Raw genomic sequence first — 18048 nt, 5'->3', positions numbered from 1 at the left:
ATGTCAGGTAAGTATATAAAACGAAACCAAAGGCAATCTACAAATCGCTTATGGCTCAAATAGACCCTATGACGATTTTCATATATATGACGAAAAACCCGTTTCTTATATTGGCATCCTGTGTCACAGAGTGTAAATACGATGTCATAGACTGTCATATATAATATCAATCGATCTATGACAGCCTTCAATGTCATAGTTTTTCGGCTCAGTGTAAACACCTTGGTAATTTTGTGTGAGCGCTTGGCCGTAGTCATGGGGCGTCTTCGACGCGGAATAGGCGCGGGGACGGGCACGGGTAGAGTGTCCGTAGTAGCCCGCGCGCGTCCAGTCGTGTTCAGCGTCAAATCAGGGATAGGAAACCATAAACACAGAAAAGTTTTTACTGGAAAACTCCTATTTGAAATGGCAATACTTTGCAGCAAAATATGGGGCCAATGAAATCAATATGGAAAGCACTAATTTAACAGAAGAATTTTATAACTTATACAAGAAACTGCGGGAACAACCAGACAAGTTTTTCGAAAAAGAGTAACATGAGAAAATATTTGATTAAGTATATTCTAATTGATCTAAGTTTTTTTCTATTTTTTTTTTGAGTAATTTTTTGCGATCCGACTATCGCCTTTTGGCATCTTCAAACACCACCAATGGTGAATACACACTGTCATCTGATACAGTTAATTCCTGTTTATTCGGTAAATTTATATTTATGAATTTAAATTCAAATTCCATCAAGTACCCTTGGTCGATTTTATAATTTGATTATATATTGGATAATATGTAAGTTAAAGTTTAAAAAAGACTTTTCGGTTCATATGGTGTGAATGCAGGTGTAGAATGTACGCTTCATAACTTTGCACCCCGGCTCTAGGATGGAAATGATGTACCTACTTAATATATTTTATTTTTATTATGTTTATATTTTTTTATTAAGGAAAACAAACAGTTACATAGACTAAAAATATGTATAAAATAGACTAGAAAAAGATATTGAACAAGCAAAGTTTCCAAATAAATCATAATAGTCATAGTTAAACATATTATAATTTAAATACAGAGAAATTAGATAAAGAGATAAATGAGAAAGAATATTGAATAATTATAGACAAAAAAAAAACAGTTTTTATGTAGGTACCTACATTTATAAATATAAGTAAGATAAGTATACAATATTATATGTGCGTTAACACTCCCGTTGCCACGATGGTCTCGCAGTTTAGAAATGACCTAAAATCATAGATACCCCACTTATTATTATGTATATAAACGTCTACTTTTAGCTATTTGTAGATAAAATATTTAGGCATAAAAATAAAAATATGTAGGTAGTTGAATTGAATGTCTTATATGTAAAATTAATCATTTTTCGAAAGTCTAATCAATATTTTGATAAGACAGTGACAGGGCTATCTAGAAAGATATGCGTTAGAGAAACGCGCATAATAGTAATGTAAACATGAGACACTATTTTAAAATGTCATTTGTTAGTCAGAGATAGAAATGTATGTCTTTGTTCAACATAATTCTGTGAAAAATGCATTCAGTGATAGCCTCCCATAATATCGTCGCTATAGTACTTGTTTTCCGAATATCCATTTTTGTCAAAATTGACATTTTAATGCAGTTATATTTCTTTTGTCTAACTACACCGAAATCATTTATAAAAATTGTATATTTTCATGTAGAAACAGAGATATTTTTTTAAAAACTCCGAATACGCCATGTTTCGCAACGATTGCTTTGTGCTTATTTTCCGAATGTCAAATAGAATAGCTCGGTCTCACTCTCGCATATCGCTTTCATATAGCGCTGTCTACTTCTAATGTCGCTCACTTCATATGTGACTGATGTCTGTTTTTCGTCTTTCAAAGCGCGAGATTTTGACTACTATTGTGTTATTTTAAGTTTCTATCGTTTAAATAGTGAATTTATCAAATTTAAAGTTATCAATCTTGGCCGGTACATCACCAGTTCGCTCTGAACTTACAGCAGAGTTATGGAAGTAAGTATTTTAACCTAAATTACTGTATTTTGTACTGAGAAACAGAGATAATATCCCAACGGTCATACGAATTGTACAGTGTGACTCGGTAACTACTGTCTTAAAAAATAATTATTATTAATGTCTATAATCAAAACTTTTTCTGTTTTTAATTTACTTTATATCTATTCATGCTAAAATGTACGCGAATATTTAATCTCATTAATAATAAGATGTATGTTTATACCTATTTTTTTTTGGTGGATTTCCATTGAATAGTACATTTTATTGTATTTTCATTAAGTATAATTATAATACTATTGGCTATCCAATAGATATTTTAGTAAATGTACGATCTATTAAGATTAATTCTAGTTTCGTGAGTGAATATTTTATATAATAATATTAACTCAGGATAGAATATTCGCAATCAATGGTTATTAAATAACACATGCCCCTATTTTTTGTTCCATGTCAATAAAACATAATACCTAATATGCAATATATGGTTTGTAATAAGTTTAATTGTATCAAATTCGATTAAAATCCATAATGAAGCATTATTTGTGACCAATAAAAATATCATTGCCACCATTTTAATATAGAAATTAGGAAAATTTTACTACCTACATTATTATTACGTAAATCTATGGATACAGATTTTTTATAACTATAATTAGGTATATAATTTTATGTTGATTCCCAATTTTGTAAACAGAAAATGGTGAATGGCATATTTTATAATTACCTATGAAATTAGGTAAAAACGATCATTGATACAACTTGATCACCTATTTACAAAAAATCATGTACCTTTCAATAAATTTATTAAAAATTACGTAAATAAATATTAAGTTTTTAAGTTTGTACTTTTTGACCACACGGTATACCGTGGTCCATGCAACGATATGCTACGGTCTTACATTCCGAATGTCCTTGTTTTGTTCCGAAAATCCACTTTTCGGAGCCAGCGCTGAGAATGATCCGTATATCCACATTGCTTACTTGTAAATAAAACGTATTTTCTCTTAGTTTAATGAATTATACTAATATATTATTCATCAAATCTCTTCTTGGATAATGTGGCAATCATAAAAAGGAGACAGAGTGCTTGATATATAAACTGATATTTAAATATAAGACAGGGAACTTTGTTTTTCGATTCCTGAACAATCGACATTTGGTCTATTCGGAAAACAAGTACTATAGCGACGATATATCGAACCTTGAAGTTTACATTTTTCAAATACATCTGACGATAAACGCCAGAGCAACCTTTAACGCAATGTTATTAATGTTCATTTTTCCGTGTTAACTTCGCTACATGTGGCGTTTTTTCATAAACAATTGACAAAAAGGGTCCATTGCCATTGACCATAATTCTAGTAATAAAATAATAAAGTAATAAAATCTCTCTCCCCGGATTTAGAATACGGACCCTTGTTGCAAGGTTGTGTAAGGATTACATCAGTTTGTGGGACACAAGCAATTGAAAAAAATCTCGAGCCGGCTAAATAAAAACAGCACAGCATGTGGCGTGGCGTATTCACATGTTCTACATGTTTATACTATTATCATATTAGGCAATGCAATATGTTAAATATTGGCGAGGGTAATATTATTTCATTCTGTTTTAGAATTTTAGGAAAATAATACAATGCTATAAATTTCATAATATTGTTGTACCTACCCATTCAAATGTTGTATTCAAACCCAAATGTTAAACCCGTTTAAATAAATACCCTGCATTGAAATCAGACAGCTACAGAAAATGTAGGTATGTTCTAATGACTGGCATCAATAATAATATATTTGTATTTATTTATTATCGTTAACTGTAGCTTTGTAAATTGCGGTGCGGTGTAGTTAATACGATATTCTAAAATATCCTTTTTTTGACGATATTACTAATACCTACCTGTATTAGTTTTTTTTTTAATTATAAAAGATTATAAATGAGACATTATTTTGTTGGTCCATGGTTGAACCGTAATAAATTGTATTGTCGTCGTAAATCACTAATAATAGTTTTCATCCGAAAATAATAATGAGTCAGCAAATGCAATTCAAGTGCAACTAGGTAGTACACGTGGAGTTTCTTTTGTTTATGAAGTAGACACACAGTTGCAAAAAATATTTTATAGTGTTTGCAGTTACCTATGTTCAAACTTTTCCGTCGGAAAAATCGGTATAATATCTTTTAGTAGGTACAATGAATATTTACTTTTTTTTTTACATTTGTATCTCTTACTTTTATAAGTACCAATAATAAAATTATAAAGTAGGTACCTACTTACATACCTAATATGTAAATAAATAATCATAGTGAACCTGTTGTGTTTACATGATATTGTGTTATAATATTATATATTATTAACTATATAATATAATATGTCCATAAGATCGGTGGATTTTAGGTAGGTACAAGAAATTCATTTTAAGATTACTGAATCATTCTAATTTCATAAGTACTTACCAAATAATATTATTATATAAATAAATATGATCATACTCAATCTGATGTAGGTATATACATAATATTATACTATTATTTCTTAGTGGTGAAGTGTGGAGGTAGGCTGTCAAGATCCGACATAAATAGTGCATTGTGAGTCATACGTACCTATTTGTTTTTCTTGAACGAGTACTACAATAATTTACATAGTATGGTGTTGGATAGTTTTAAAAAATCAGATAAACCCAGCCAAAATAAAACCATAATAAGTAGTTTCAGTACGCTTTGGGCAATCCGACAATTTTGTGCACACTTTTTCATTCATACTTATTTCTTTTCGTTGAATATAAAATACATATTATTATTACACGTCATGTTGTTGGTATTTTTAACTCTTCAAGTGAAGCGCCTAGTTTCAGAAGCCCTAAAAAGGTTTTCATAAAATTTTGAGTTTGATATATATTTAGATATATGTTTGTGTCCACTATATATTGGACAAAATGTAAGCAATAAAACTTAATGTGTTCATTAACATATATCGAAGCCATTATTATTTCATAATATGCTTGGTATCTATTATTTTATGTGGCGAACGTAATAACGAACGCCTGCACACGTGCTAGTCTACCTTACAACACCCTCGTCCGCTTCGGATGAATTAGCCATCCCCACTCTTCGTGAAATGCCAGCGTGTGTTCGTTGTTCCATTTAAAACAGATCGAGGCACACCGTGGTTTGGTTACGACGTACATTTATCGATGTCCGATTATTATACACGATTATAAGATAATTGCATGTGATATACACAGAATAACATGTTAAACGATGACTAAATAGTATTTAAAAACATACTTTACCTTTTGAAGCAATCAATTAGCTTTTAAAATGCCTTAAAATGCCAAATTTCTATCGGAACACTGAGTGGACGGCATGGGAACGGACGTAATTTTTTTACCATGGTAAGGGAAAGGTTAAGAATTATTGAAATTTAAAGATATTATTTTTACATAATATATATTTATTTAGAACTACATATTATATTAATACAAGTGAATATTATTTGATATAATTTTATTAGACGTAATAAGGAAAAGAGGCGTATCAGTGTAGTAAAAAGTGCAACGTTATAAAACGTATACCTACTTTACATCACTTCGCACTATCTATGCTTTGTGAAAATAATACCACAAATACACCAGACGCGCGCGGTAAGCTCATGATGGTTTGAGACACCCGCTACTCGCTCGTTTACCGTGTCGGCGCCCGTCCATTCAGTGCGGACACCTCTATGCGCGCAGTATGGGAAGAGCCCGCCGCATGTACGATCTTGCCTGCGTCGAGCTAGACGCGCCAAAACAACACGCGCGAACACTCGTCCCCGCGCATTGTCTACGGACACGTCGAGACGTGTTCATACGTTTGAGTTTCCCGCCCCGCGCCCGCCAAACCACCACGGACGAGCACTGATACTCGTTCCTTGCTGTGACGTCTGTGTCAAACGTGTTATCACATATTATTGTTTATGGGTCATAAATCGTGCGGGAAGTGTTTTTTTCTGTCTTTTATTTCGAACGTCATCTTGAAAGTAGACACAGGTACACGGTAATAATTATTGTAATATAAACAGTACCTAATGAAATGGATATAACTGCTAAAATGAAATCGCAAAATCGTGGTTCAAATTCGTTTCCAATAGGACACGCGGACATGGTGGCAACCGAGGCCAATTTTGCGGCCTTTACTAAATTCGCCAGACCGTACGAGGGGTGGGACACTCTCGACTCCCCTTGCGACTCTTCAAATTAAAGTCACTTTGATAGTTGCCATATAAATTAATATCATGCATTCGCACTTCAGTGCAAGGTTGCATCACCAGTCCCGTGCGGCTCTGCTCGGGACAAAATGAGGGCTTAAATTCTTTGTACTGGCACACGTAAGGGTTATGTTAGCCGGCCGCGTATCGTCGCTATAGGATTTGTTTCCCGAATAGACCAAATGTCAATTTTACAGAAGACGAAAAACAAATTTCATTGTCGTTAGATGTATCAATCATTCTTTCTTTACTGTATGGTTGCAACATTATCTAAGAATAGATTCCAAGAATAATATACTGGTATAAATCATTAAATGCACAGAAAATGCGTTTTATTTACAAGTACTCACAGTGGATATTCGGGAAATTTTTAGCGCTCTCTCAGAATAGTGGATATTCGGGACAAAACAAGGACGTTCGGGATTTAAGACCGTAGCGTATTGCTGCACGGCCCACGGATTACTGAGTGGTCAAAAAGTACGCGCCTCAAATGTTATATTTATTTACACGATACTTGTTAATAATTACTTCTACTATTTAAATACTTAATGATCATAATTACACAAGTTCGTATGTGATAATAACATGCGGCAATCGCTTTTTCGGTTTTTTTCGGATTAAGTAATAAAATAGTTTTTGAGTAATTAACTATTTTTTTATTGAACGAATAATTCACAAGATTTAAGAATGTACCATTCTAATAATTGAAAATACATAATTTTTAAAATCACTTCTGAGAAAATATATTATAACCAATAGAAAATATCTTTTTGAAAAAAAGTAAGATACCCGGCAGGAATCGACCCTGCATCACCTGGGTTTACACCCCTGTCCACTAATTATCCACTATGCTACGAGGTGACATACTTATGACGACAAACTTTAACTATTAGCCTTTTAATACCTGCTCTTCAGCATTCTTCAAAATCAAGCGAGTATCGGCGATCGGTTTTTGTTTATTAAATAAAAGTAGGTGTCTACAACTTCAATTACTAACCGACGTCACAGATTTCTCCAATAATTGATGATGGTACTTACTCGTACTTGCTAACAATTTTATATTAATACTTTTTTCAAATAAAAAATCTATGTATATATATCTGTATATTATTATGTCTTTATATTTCTATAATTAACAATTAAACTTATTACAAACCACCAAATAATATTATATAATATTTACTATTGTAAGGAATAACAACACAAAATAATAGCATGTACCTATAAATTAATTACCATTGGCTGCTAATATTAGGTACCAATATCCTAAGTATATAATATTCACCAAATAAATAGTTACTAACATACATATTAAATTAAAATAACTATCAGCGCAAAATAAATGATAGCATCGCCTTTATTTTCATAGAAATACCTAGATTAAAAGTAAAATAAAGACAAACAATGTTTGATTAATAATAATTTGAAATAATATTTATTTTTTACGTCATACTAGTTGCTGGGTCACACTGTAGAATTCATATAACCGTTGGGATTTTGTGTCATTTATCTAAACAAAATGCAGTTATTTAGGTTAAAATACTCATTTCCATAACTCTACTATAAGTTCAGGGCGAACTGGTGATGTATCAGCTATGAATGATCCTTCAAATTTGATGAATTCACTATTAAAACAATAGTAACTTTAAAAACAATATCAATAAGACGAAATTTGAAAGAGGACTTCGGGCGGCCGAAAAATATGAAAGTGGGCGTGATTGTTTTAGAGCTAGATAGCGTGAATGTGGGAGCGAGATATACGGCGCCAGCGCGGTTTGATTGGCTAAAAGTCATATTCGGGAAATAAAAACTCAGCCAGAGATCTATTTCGACCAAAATTAGCTTGGATATTCAGGTACGAATCGTTGGACATTCGGGAGAACACCACGGAGTAATTGTAACTTAACATGGCGTATTCGGGTTTTTTAAAAAAATATCTCTGTTCCTAGATAAAAATATATTGTTTTTGTAAATGATTTCGGTAGAGTTCAATAAAAGAAATTGAACTGCATTAAAATGTCGATTTCGACAAAAATGGATATTCGGGAAACAAATCCTATAGCGACGGTATGACGTGGCTGCATATACATCACGGGAGCGGAGGTGGGAGTTTTACACACCAGGCCGTCATAGTTGCTAGCTGCGAGCTCGTTGTTTAGTACCTACTTACCTGAACAGTAATTGAAAATCCTAAAAGCATTGTTTTCTAGTCAAGCCCTCCGCAATAGGCGATTTTAGTGAGTCATGTTTTAGCAAGTGCATAGCCAACACGCCGCGAAAACGGCAGTCAGTCGATAAACCGACATTGTACCGACAACATCTACACGAAAATCGGAAAATATGCCGTCTTGTGCTATAAAACGATGTCAAAACACATCTAGGAACCAAAAAAAGGAACATGGGATTACTTTCCACTTGTAAGTACTTCATAAACAGTGATTATTCTATATTATTCTGTAATCTGAAATTATTTTCTTGCATGATTACATTTCGTCGAATCTATGTCGCGTACACGCCAGAATTCTGCAAGTGTGGGTAAAAATGTTGCCAGATTTGTGATTTTTGATTTCATCTGTTTTAAAATAATATTGCACATTTTACGATATTATACACATATTTGAATATTTCGTATTCAAGCTTATCTGTTGTATGAATAAATCAGCTACGGCTGCTGGTGTATAAAATATAGCGGTAGTTTTTAAATATCATTTATCACTTATTTATCGGATTCGTATCACCATAAGTATGTTGTTATAAGTTGTTTTTATTTTTTAGATTCCCTAGAGATGATGTTAATCAAAAAAGATGGATTGATATAACAAGAAGGTCGAGGCAAGATCCATATTGGTTTCCCGCAAAAGGAGCCACTGTATGCAGTAATCATTTTTTAAATGAATACTTATTCTTTACAAAGGGTGGGCTTCGTCGATTGTATAAAGATGCAATTCCAACTCAGGTTTGTTAATATGTATATTATTATGTTGTTCATACATGAAACCGAAATCTTAAAAACAAAGTATTTCCATACATAGACATAATTATTTAGCTTTATAATTAAAACTAATGTATTTTTTCAGAATTTATTCAGCATTGATGCCGGAACATCATATTCTGTCAATCAGGAAGAGACAGTTGCACATCACAATGATTCAGTCATTCGCATGGAGTCTGGATTCAATGACGAAATTCATCCTACTCATACAGAAGATGCAATTCCAACTCAGGTTTGTTAATATGTATATTATTATGTTGTTCATACATGAAACCGAAATCTTATAAACAAAGTATTTCCATACATAGACATAATTATTTAGCTTTATAATTAAAACTAATGTATTTTTTTCAGAATTTATTCAGCATTGATACCGGAACATCATATTCTGTCAATCAGGAAGAGACAGTTGCACATCACAGTGATTCAGTCATTCGCATGGAGTCTGGACTCAATGACGAAATTCATCCTACTCATGCAGAAGTGAATTAATATTGTCATCGGACTTGTATTATGTCTTTGATACACCCAGGAAGGTAAGACTGAGGAAGACGATAAGAAAAAAGGATCTGCTGCTAGGTAAGCGTGCCTCTAAAATTAAAAATTTGCAAGCTTAAGTTAAACGGTTAACGAAAAAAAATAATTCCCTTAAGCATATATTAAAAAAGTTAAAAAGTAAAAAATACATCGGAGATGAAGTTTTCCAGCTGTTAGGGACAAATCTTGTGGCATGTGATTTATTTATTTTTGGCTTCTCAGCGAATGGAAAGTTTTGTGTGTCATCATCACAATCGCAGTAGCTGAATCGCCCGCTTTTAAATTTGCCAACAAACAGCTCGTAAAGTAGCTCAATGTAATTGACGCTTTATATTTTTCTTTACTTATACTTCTAAGTAGGTAGGTACCTGCTACATAATTTATATAGCAAACATGTTTGAATCGTTAATTGAATGTATTATTTGATTAATAATAAATAAAATTTTATGAAAACATGTTTTTTTTATTTCTCCGAACACTATAGGAATGTATAAATATTAATCGTATTTTTGAGATTGTGTGTTACGTAAATATATTTCGTATTACCAAAATTCACTCTGCTAATATTTATTAATATAATATAAAAATAAATCGTTTGTAATATCATTCGAAATCTGGCAACACTACGCCAAGCAAATGTTCACGCACACTGTCACGTATTTCCGAAAAACCCTTGAAAGGGGCGTGAAGGTCGCATGGTGTGGGCGACCCAAGCGCGAGAAAAAATTCGTCATCTGTTCGGGAACAAACACTCATTATCGCTCTATCTATATTTTTCTATAATCTAAGTTTCTAGTATTTCCACTAACCAATCGAAAACCTCACGTACGGGGATGTTTGAGGTATCAAAATTTCCGTCCTCAAAAACTCTAACATATGCGTTAACCCCACTTGACGTAAGTCCCGTCATGGCCGAGCGGCACGAGTCACAAGTTCGTACCTTTAACAGGGCTGCCCGTGCGATTTCGGCTGATTTTATTGATATTGAATCACTTTTAATCGATGTCTCGAATTATTCTAGGATTCAAATTATTTTAATATTACGTTAAGCTTATCATTATGATTTTATACATTAACGCCCGTCTACATTCTACACACTGATAATACCTAATCATTGCAATTACATTGGACATTATTTCATAGTACCTACATCTCATCATATTTAATTTAATTTCATTACATCATTATCATTATTCGAAGTCCAATTCATGATTATCCTATGCTTATTGATTTAACATCAAAAAACCTATCGCTATTATAGAAATACCTATTATGAACATCTTATTTAATCGAATTTAATTACTGAGTTATATGTTTATTTGTCATACTAGAATCTACCTAATTTTGATTATTATTACGTCACCCCTATATTTATTCTTACCAACATTCTTCTTGGTCCTTATGACCGACTTACATCATCCACAGTTCACCCTGAGAAGTGGTGGGACCTGCCAGAGCAAACTGCGGGACTACTACATACATTTACACATTGCTCTGCTTTGTCGAGGGTCGTAGTCATATAACCTGTGGCACATTGACTACTAGAATCAGACCGAGCGGTTGGGTCGGCACTACTCCTTATGGGAGCATCCCGCAGGGGTCTACGAATTAGGTGCGCGACACTAACTCAACCTAACCACGATTTCCGCGCGGCTTAAGTATTGGCATATAGCGTTGTGGGTCCCAGGATCGAATCCTGGGTCTAGTAAGTATACATAATATGGTTTTTCAATTTTTGCTTGAGTCAGAGAATAGACCTAATAGGTTGAGCAAGTGGCTGACATCCATTTCTCGTAAAAACAAACGCTCTGTGGAGGCATATAATATGATCTTATGATCACTTCAGGAACAAATTATGAAATAAGTAGGTACGTTTGAAAATATTTTTGTCATGACTTTCTATTTTCTTGCTGGATGAATACAAAAATATTTTTATTCTTTTTTCAACATATGATAATCTGGAAACATATGCGTCATATTATAGGGTCTCGGTGCACCTGGGGTTACAATTTTTGTGTATGTAAAAAAGTTATATACAATTAAAATTTAAAAAAAAAGTTCATGGAATATATTTATTTTTAAAGAATATTCTCTAATCTTTACAATAGATTATTATATAAGTTTAGAACCAAATAAAAAGTATCACTGTCTGTCTGTCTGGTTCCAACGACTGTTAGCAGAAAAGAACCTTATATTTTTCTCATTGTATCTAGTCTTCTTGCAATTTTTTTAAAAGCATCTTGATGAAAAATTTACAGTGGATTTCAATACATGGCGACTCGTCTTAACCTATGTCTACATCTATTCACTTCATCACCCACATTCACTTCAACTTTTAAATTCTGGTTGTAAGCCGAGAAGTTTTGTGCATGCGTCAAGGAGAGACATTCATTTGGCTGTCTACATCTGTCCATCAAACCCTTCACTTCGTAGGGTTTAATCTATGGTCAAATCATAGATAACACACGTAAATGTGGAGTATATGTTTTAAATGCACTTTTTACTACACTTGCCTGATTACCTCGCATAAAATTTATCAAACACAATTCACCTGTGTTACTATGATAATGCTCTTTGGAGGATCAAGCTCAGTCCTTGAATTTTATTCTAAACCATTTGACATAAAGTCAAAAGCAGGATTTAATTTATTTCAGTATAAAAACCGACATATTCTTTTTCGTTTTTTTACGAAAACGGCAATTATTCTAAACAAGATAGTATAACGAGATAAACCAAAACACAGCATCGATTGCAAATTCACAGGTTTTTGCTTATACCATAAATCAAAAGATTCATCCACATTATAGGAAAATTATTTTATAGTTGAAAAAACGTGAATGTCTCATTATGTCAAAATGTGACGAAACAAATAGCTGCCTTTTTGCTTAAATTATACAGTAACAGTATGGCAATATATTAATTAAATTAAAATTTCGTACCCTGCGACCTTCTTCCTCAGTCGTGTTTGGATGAGAGATTCATCTAAACGTTGACAGTCCACGGCATGGTCATTATCTTGACCGCGTCACTGGCTTTAAAGATATGGTTAATTGTCGCAATACAGAAAATTTAATGTCTCATATGAATATCGGTTGTGTCACCCCGTTCAGCAGCAGGGCCAAAGCTTTTTGTATCGTACGATAGAGAGTTTTGTGTGATCTAATCTATCACACTAGTTTGATAATATTTCGACTGCACATTGTTCTGAAATCTCTAGTCTTGTAAAAACTAAGGAATATGTATGTGTCCTCATGGCAGGTGAATTTTCCTACTCATTTAGACTATTAACGTGTACATTGGTGGCTCTTGCACTGCGAACAATAAAATTGGCGGAGTTATTCTGACCTGTTTCATTGTTTATGGCCGATGTTGCGTCACCGCTTTGAAATACGTTGACTTCAAACATTTTAAAATATTATGAGAATAATATGCGGCACATTTTGCATTGGAGATGTCAGTGCAATGATTATATTAAAACTTGTTGATTGAGCAAATACAACGGTGTCACTTTTATATAGATTACTCTAAGACATGATTTATAGTATACCAAAAAAACTTAGTGATTTTTTTCGCGACTGTGAATCTTATTGTGTCTAATTAAAGAAGTTCTCCATATACATTTGAAATCACATAAGTTGCACTGAAAAGGTGCTTCACCGCTATGGAGCATTTTGTGCTTCTCCAAAGTACAAGACGATGCACAGCAAAAACCACACTCATTGCACGTAAACGGTTTTTTGCCACAAGGAACCCTATTATGTGACGTTAAGTGAGAACGCCTTTTGCATTTGTAATCGCATGATTTACACTTAAATGGCTTTTCTCCAGTATGGGTCATAACATGTTCAATGAGATGACTGTTTCGGTAGGTTTTAAAATCACATTTATCGCACTTTATGGCTTTTTTGGTATGAATAATGCTGTGTTTCTTCAATTCGCCTACTGTTTTATATCTTAAATCGCAAACATTGCATTTAAAAGGTTTCACGCTAACATGAACCACCATATGTATCTTTAAACTACCTTTAGATCGAGATTTATAATTACATAAGTTGCATGCATGAGGTTTTTCCCCACTATGAATCAGTTTGTGTATCTTAAATGAAACAGAATTTCTGCATTTATAATCACATATGTTGCATGCGAAAGGCTTTTCCCCACTATGAATCAGTTTGTGGTTTTCTAATCTAGCGGAATCTCTGCATTCATAACCACATATTTTGCACATGAATAGTTTTTCTCCACTGTGAATCATGCCATGTTTCTTCATGTTACTGATGTTTATTGTACCATAACCACATATATTGCACAGAAATGGGATTTCACCACTGTGGATCATTATATGTTTTTTTAAAACGAGAGCGTTTGACGTATTATATCCGCATTCACTGCACGCAAACAATTTCATCTTGTGATTATTGTTATTTTTGCCAGACAAAGACTCGTCGTGAACCAATTTGTGTTCCTTCAAAATGTCTTCAGAGTCGAAAAAGGCATAGCACACATGACATACAAAATTTCTTACGTAGAATGTATTTTTTTCCAACTTCAGACACACTTTCTTTTCGGTAGTCAGAGCTAATAATTCCTTTTTACTATCATTTTCGTGGATTTCAATATCATAATACGGTAGCGAGGGGTCAGTTATAGATTGATCAGGTGTTCTGCACGGACTTAGATGTACACTTGTAGAGTTGTTGGGTGTATTTAATGTTTCGTATACATTAGTTTTACTATTTTGATCAAATGTTGTAGTAGTGACATCGCCAACAGGAGAAATTTGCAGGAGAGCACATTTTTGCAAATCCGTTTCCTTTTTAATGTCCTGGTGATGTATGTCAATTTCATCGTAGGGCATTTCGGACTGTATCCCAGAAGTATCAGTTTCTCTGTGCAGATATTGATATGTTTGTTCATGCTTAATGTTTAATTTCTTTGAATGTACATCATTACAATAATAAATTCCATTGGAATCGGTGATTCGTTCCCAGTTTAAAGTAAATTGATTCTTTAGATAATCATGAACAGCTTCAATGCAAACGGAAGAAGTGTGACAAGTTATATGTACTTCCAAAATGTTTTTGATTGAAAAGAATCTGTAGCAAAAGTTGCATACGTAATATCTGTCATAAAATAAAATTCTCTTCAATACAAGGCGAGCTTCCTTCCTATTCGATGTATTCAACTCTTGATATACATCGATAACGTCATGTCTAGAGATAGATCCATTGTCCACAGTTATACGATCATCTCGTTTATATTCCATAATCCGCAATGCATTAGCGTTGTCAAAACGTGATGAAATATGGATGAGATCACTTTCATCAGATGGTATAGTAGGCCATATATTGTAAACCTGGAACGAAAAGAATACAAAATGAATAAAAATTGAAAAGTATCTAAGCAGGTTTTTCAAAACAATTTTCTCGTTATGAATAGAGCCAACTCCAGATTTTGTTAACTAAAAACCTCACAGTTAAGATAATATACTTTTAAAAATTCTGAAAATAATACACATGCAATAATTGTATCACTAAAACTTGCGCCGATTGCCACGGTTTTGGTATCCTTAATTATTTTTAATGCATAGCTTTAAAAGGACTGATTTAATTCTATCCCGTCTTATCGAAAACATGTATTTTCTTTTTTAAATCTAACGCACTGGGAATAAGCATTTTATTTATTTAAAGTCCATAGATTTCCAAACTTATTGGATCTACCGCTTTCATTTCGAAAAAAATCCTGAAAATCTATGTTTATTAAACATTAACCGAACAAACAAAAAGATGTGATGTCAAATTGACGTCTGTTTATCTATATCTGTATATTTCTACTAACGGAACAAGACAAAAATTTTAAATAAGATGTCGCGATGCATAGAATATAAAATTATTTAAGTTAGTAAGGAAATATAGTACGAAAACAAACTCAATACAAAACCTATTTTATAATACCTAATACAGTTTAGGATTACATTATCTAGATAGGTTGATAAAAATAAGACTATTGTTTACCTTGTTTGCTGGTTTGCATTCCGAATTAGAGCAAAAGGCTTGAGAGTTTTCATAATTGAATGTGTGTTTTGTGTCTTTAAGACACTCATCTTCTAAGTCAATTCGTTCAAAATCAATCTCGGTTTTTATATTGATATGCTCCGATTCAGGCATCTGAAAAACAAAACATATTTTAAGAATGTTATGGCATTTTTAATAACGTCATAGATAAGACACATTGTAACAGAAGCCCGATGATCCTTTCTTCCCATTGTCTATTTTCATATTGGCTCAATTCTGCTCCCGCTGCATCAAAGCTGATTGACCAGTTGAAAATTATCAAAGATCGCTTCATCCTTTGACACTTTACCTGTCATCTGATAATTCTAAATGTAGCCAAGTCAGCGTAATTCTTTATGGCGTAGTGTCAAATAAATTACACTTTACAAAACCATTCTAACTATCAAAATTTCGCATTGGTGACAAACCAGTTCGTGTGAATTAAATGCTTGTGTACCCTATAACCTTTAATTCTACAAGATTTCATGGTCCACAACTCTAAAAATTAAGATTAATAGATAAGTTTCTAAAAAAAACTAACCTCAAAAGTACTACTGGCGGTTTGAGCATTCTCATGCACTATATAAGAAGATTCGTCCGGGTTGTTAGAATGAAATATTGGTGCACTCAACAAACGCTGTCCTTTTGAATCCGACTCGAAGTCACCCGGTTCGTGTTTCACTTCCATTTTGCTTGACACTAATGCATAAACGTGCGTCACCACGCTGTGTTGTACCATAGACAATAATATATTTATGGGTAGTATTGCCACTTATAATAACGAGACAACTATTTCTTTTAAATAGGTAGTAATCAAGGCCTGAACAAAAACGATGCATGAGTGCGAGTGAGAAAGTATTCGGCACCCTTACGATCTCTTTGACACGCGCTAGAGTAAGATAAAAGGTCTACATTTGTGTAAGCTATTTTCCAAAAATATCGCCATCAAATCGGGGCAAAACGCTTCACACAGCGTCGATAACTTGCGAGCTCGTGTTGCTAAAATTGATATTTTTGTGTTAAACATAAAGTCAGTGGTAAATATTTTTAGTTAATTAAGTAGAAAAGATGGTTCTGTGTGTTGTCTTAAAATGTGGTAGCCGTACTGATAAGCAAGAAGATGGTATAACGTTTCATAGGTAAGTTGATACATGTTCGTGATAATTTATTTGTATTTTATTATATATTTTAATATCAGTGACCTAGTGTTTTTTTGAAATAACTTAAATTATAGATATCTTTATCTAATGGTTGCATTTTGACCGCTTAAAAATACTATATAACGTAAAAAAATTGAAAATTATATTTTAATTCTGAGCGTCTAGTGCGAGCACTTTGGGCGAGCACTAGCGAAATGGTCTATGGTCTCGAACATTTGTAGACGAATGCGTTTGCTCGCTCACAAACCAAACGCAAGGCAAGCGACTTCATTTAGCAATGCAACGGGTGGCGTCTAGATGTATCTATAGTCTAAGGTAGTAATAATATTATTATCATTTAATTTTACATATTTTAGTCAGCAGGGTCAGTAACTATGAAAAATAACCGTCTCCAACTAACATAATAATATGAAAACAATGTTAAATGATTGGGCACCTTACTAACATCTTAGATGAAATTAAAAATGGCGTATTTAGCTATGAGAATTGCATTTTAATTTTGTTGACAATATTATATTTTTAATTATTAGTGTCCTATGCATGTATACATTCATAATCTTCATCTTCTTATAAATAAAATAGCTGGTAATACCTTCTACTGAGAGTCGTTTACCTTTTCAAGATCTAGGTAATGAAACAATTATTATTATTAAATCGAACTAGATCATTGCCGACTCAAGTAGAGAGCCGAGACATTCACAACGACTGGTCCTACTTTTCCCGCCTCTCCCATTGTTGTCTATGGATGACGATGCAGACGATGCCACGCGCATTTTTTAGGTTAGTTTGTTATTACAAATTATTAATAATTGTAGAACGTAATGTAGGCGTTGGTTCGTTTTTCTTGTAAGTACGTATGTTACGCCGAATGTGCGAATTTGAATATTACATGAAATGGGCAAAATTTTGCCTAAATCATGAAAAATGCAAGCCCGTTGTCTTATTCATGAATTAGACAAAATATCTGGAGAGTGCGTGAAATCGGCAGTAATTTTTCTGCCTACTTCATGTCTTGGACAAATTAGATACTAGCGCTACGGTGGTATTTTTTGCA

The 18048-nt window shown here is 33.2% G+C and overlaps 1 protein-coding gene and 1 long non-coding RNA gene across 2 annotated transcripts; one reads left to right on the top strand and one right to left on the bottom strand.

The window, feature by feature from the left end:
* Positions 1–8534: 8534 nt before the first annotated feature.
* LOC147076230 (uncharacterized) lies at positions 8535–9823 on the top strand. Its single transcript, XM_085941666.1, has 4 exons — positions 8535–8669; positions 9028–9208; positions 9330–9476; positions 9599–9823. The coding sequence occupies exons 2-4, from the start codon at positions 9144–9146 to the stop codon at positions 9729–9731; spliced, it is 345 nt and encodes a 114-aa protein (XP_085797792.1). The 5' UTR covers positions 8535–8669; positions 9028–9143; the 3' UTR covers positions 9732–9823.
* Positions 9824–12533: 2710 nt separating this feature from the next.
* Positions 12534–16514, bottom strand: LOC147076229 (uncharacterized). Its single transcript, XR_015069885.1, has 3 exons — positions 16376–16514; positions 15796–15948; positions 12534–15137 (listed from the first exon to the last, which is right to left on the bottom strand). It is a non-coding gene; the product is annotated as an uncharacterized LOC147076229 (long non-coding RNA).
* Positions 16515–18048: the final 1534 nt, after the last annotated feature.

Source organism: Rhyacophila brunnea, unplaced genomic scaffold (genome assembly GCF_057557595.1).
Source record: "Rhyacophila brunnea isolate RB1 unplaced genomic scaffold, BYU_Rbru_1.0 scaffold_13, whole genome shotgun sequence".
Taxonomy (NCBI): domain Eukaryota; kingdom Metazoa; phylum Arthropoda; class Insecta; order Trichoptera; family Rhyacophilidae; genus Rhyacophila; species Rhyacophila brunnea.
Note: the sequence above shows the minus strand (reverse complement) of the source record. Positions and strands in the feature narration are given on the sequence as shown.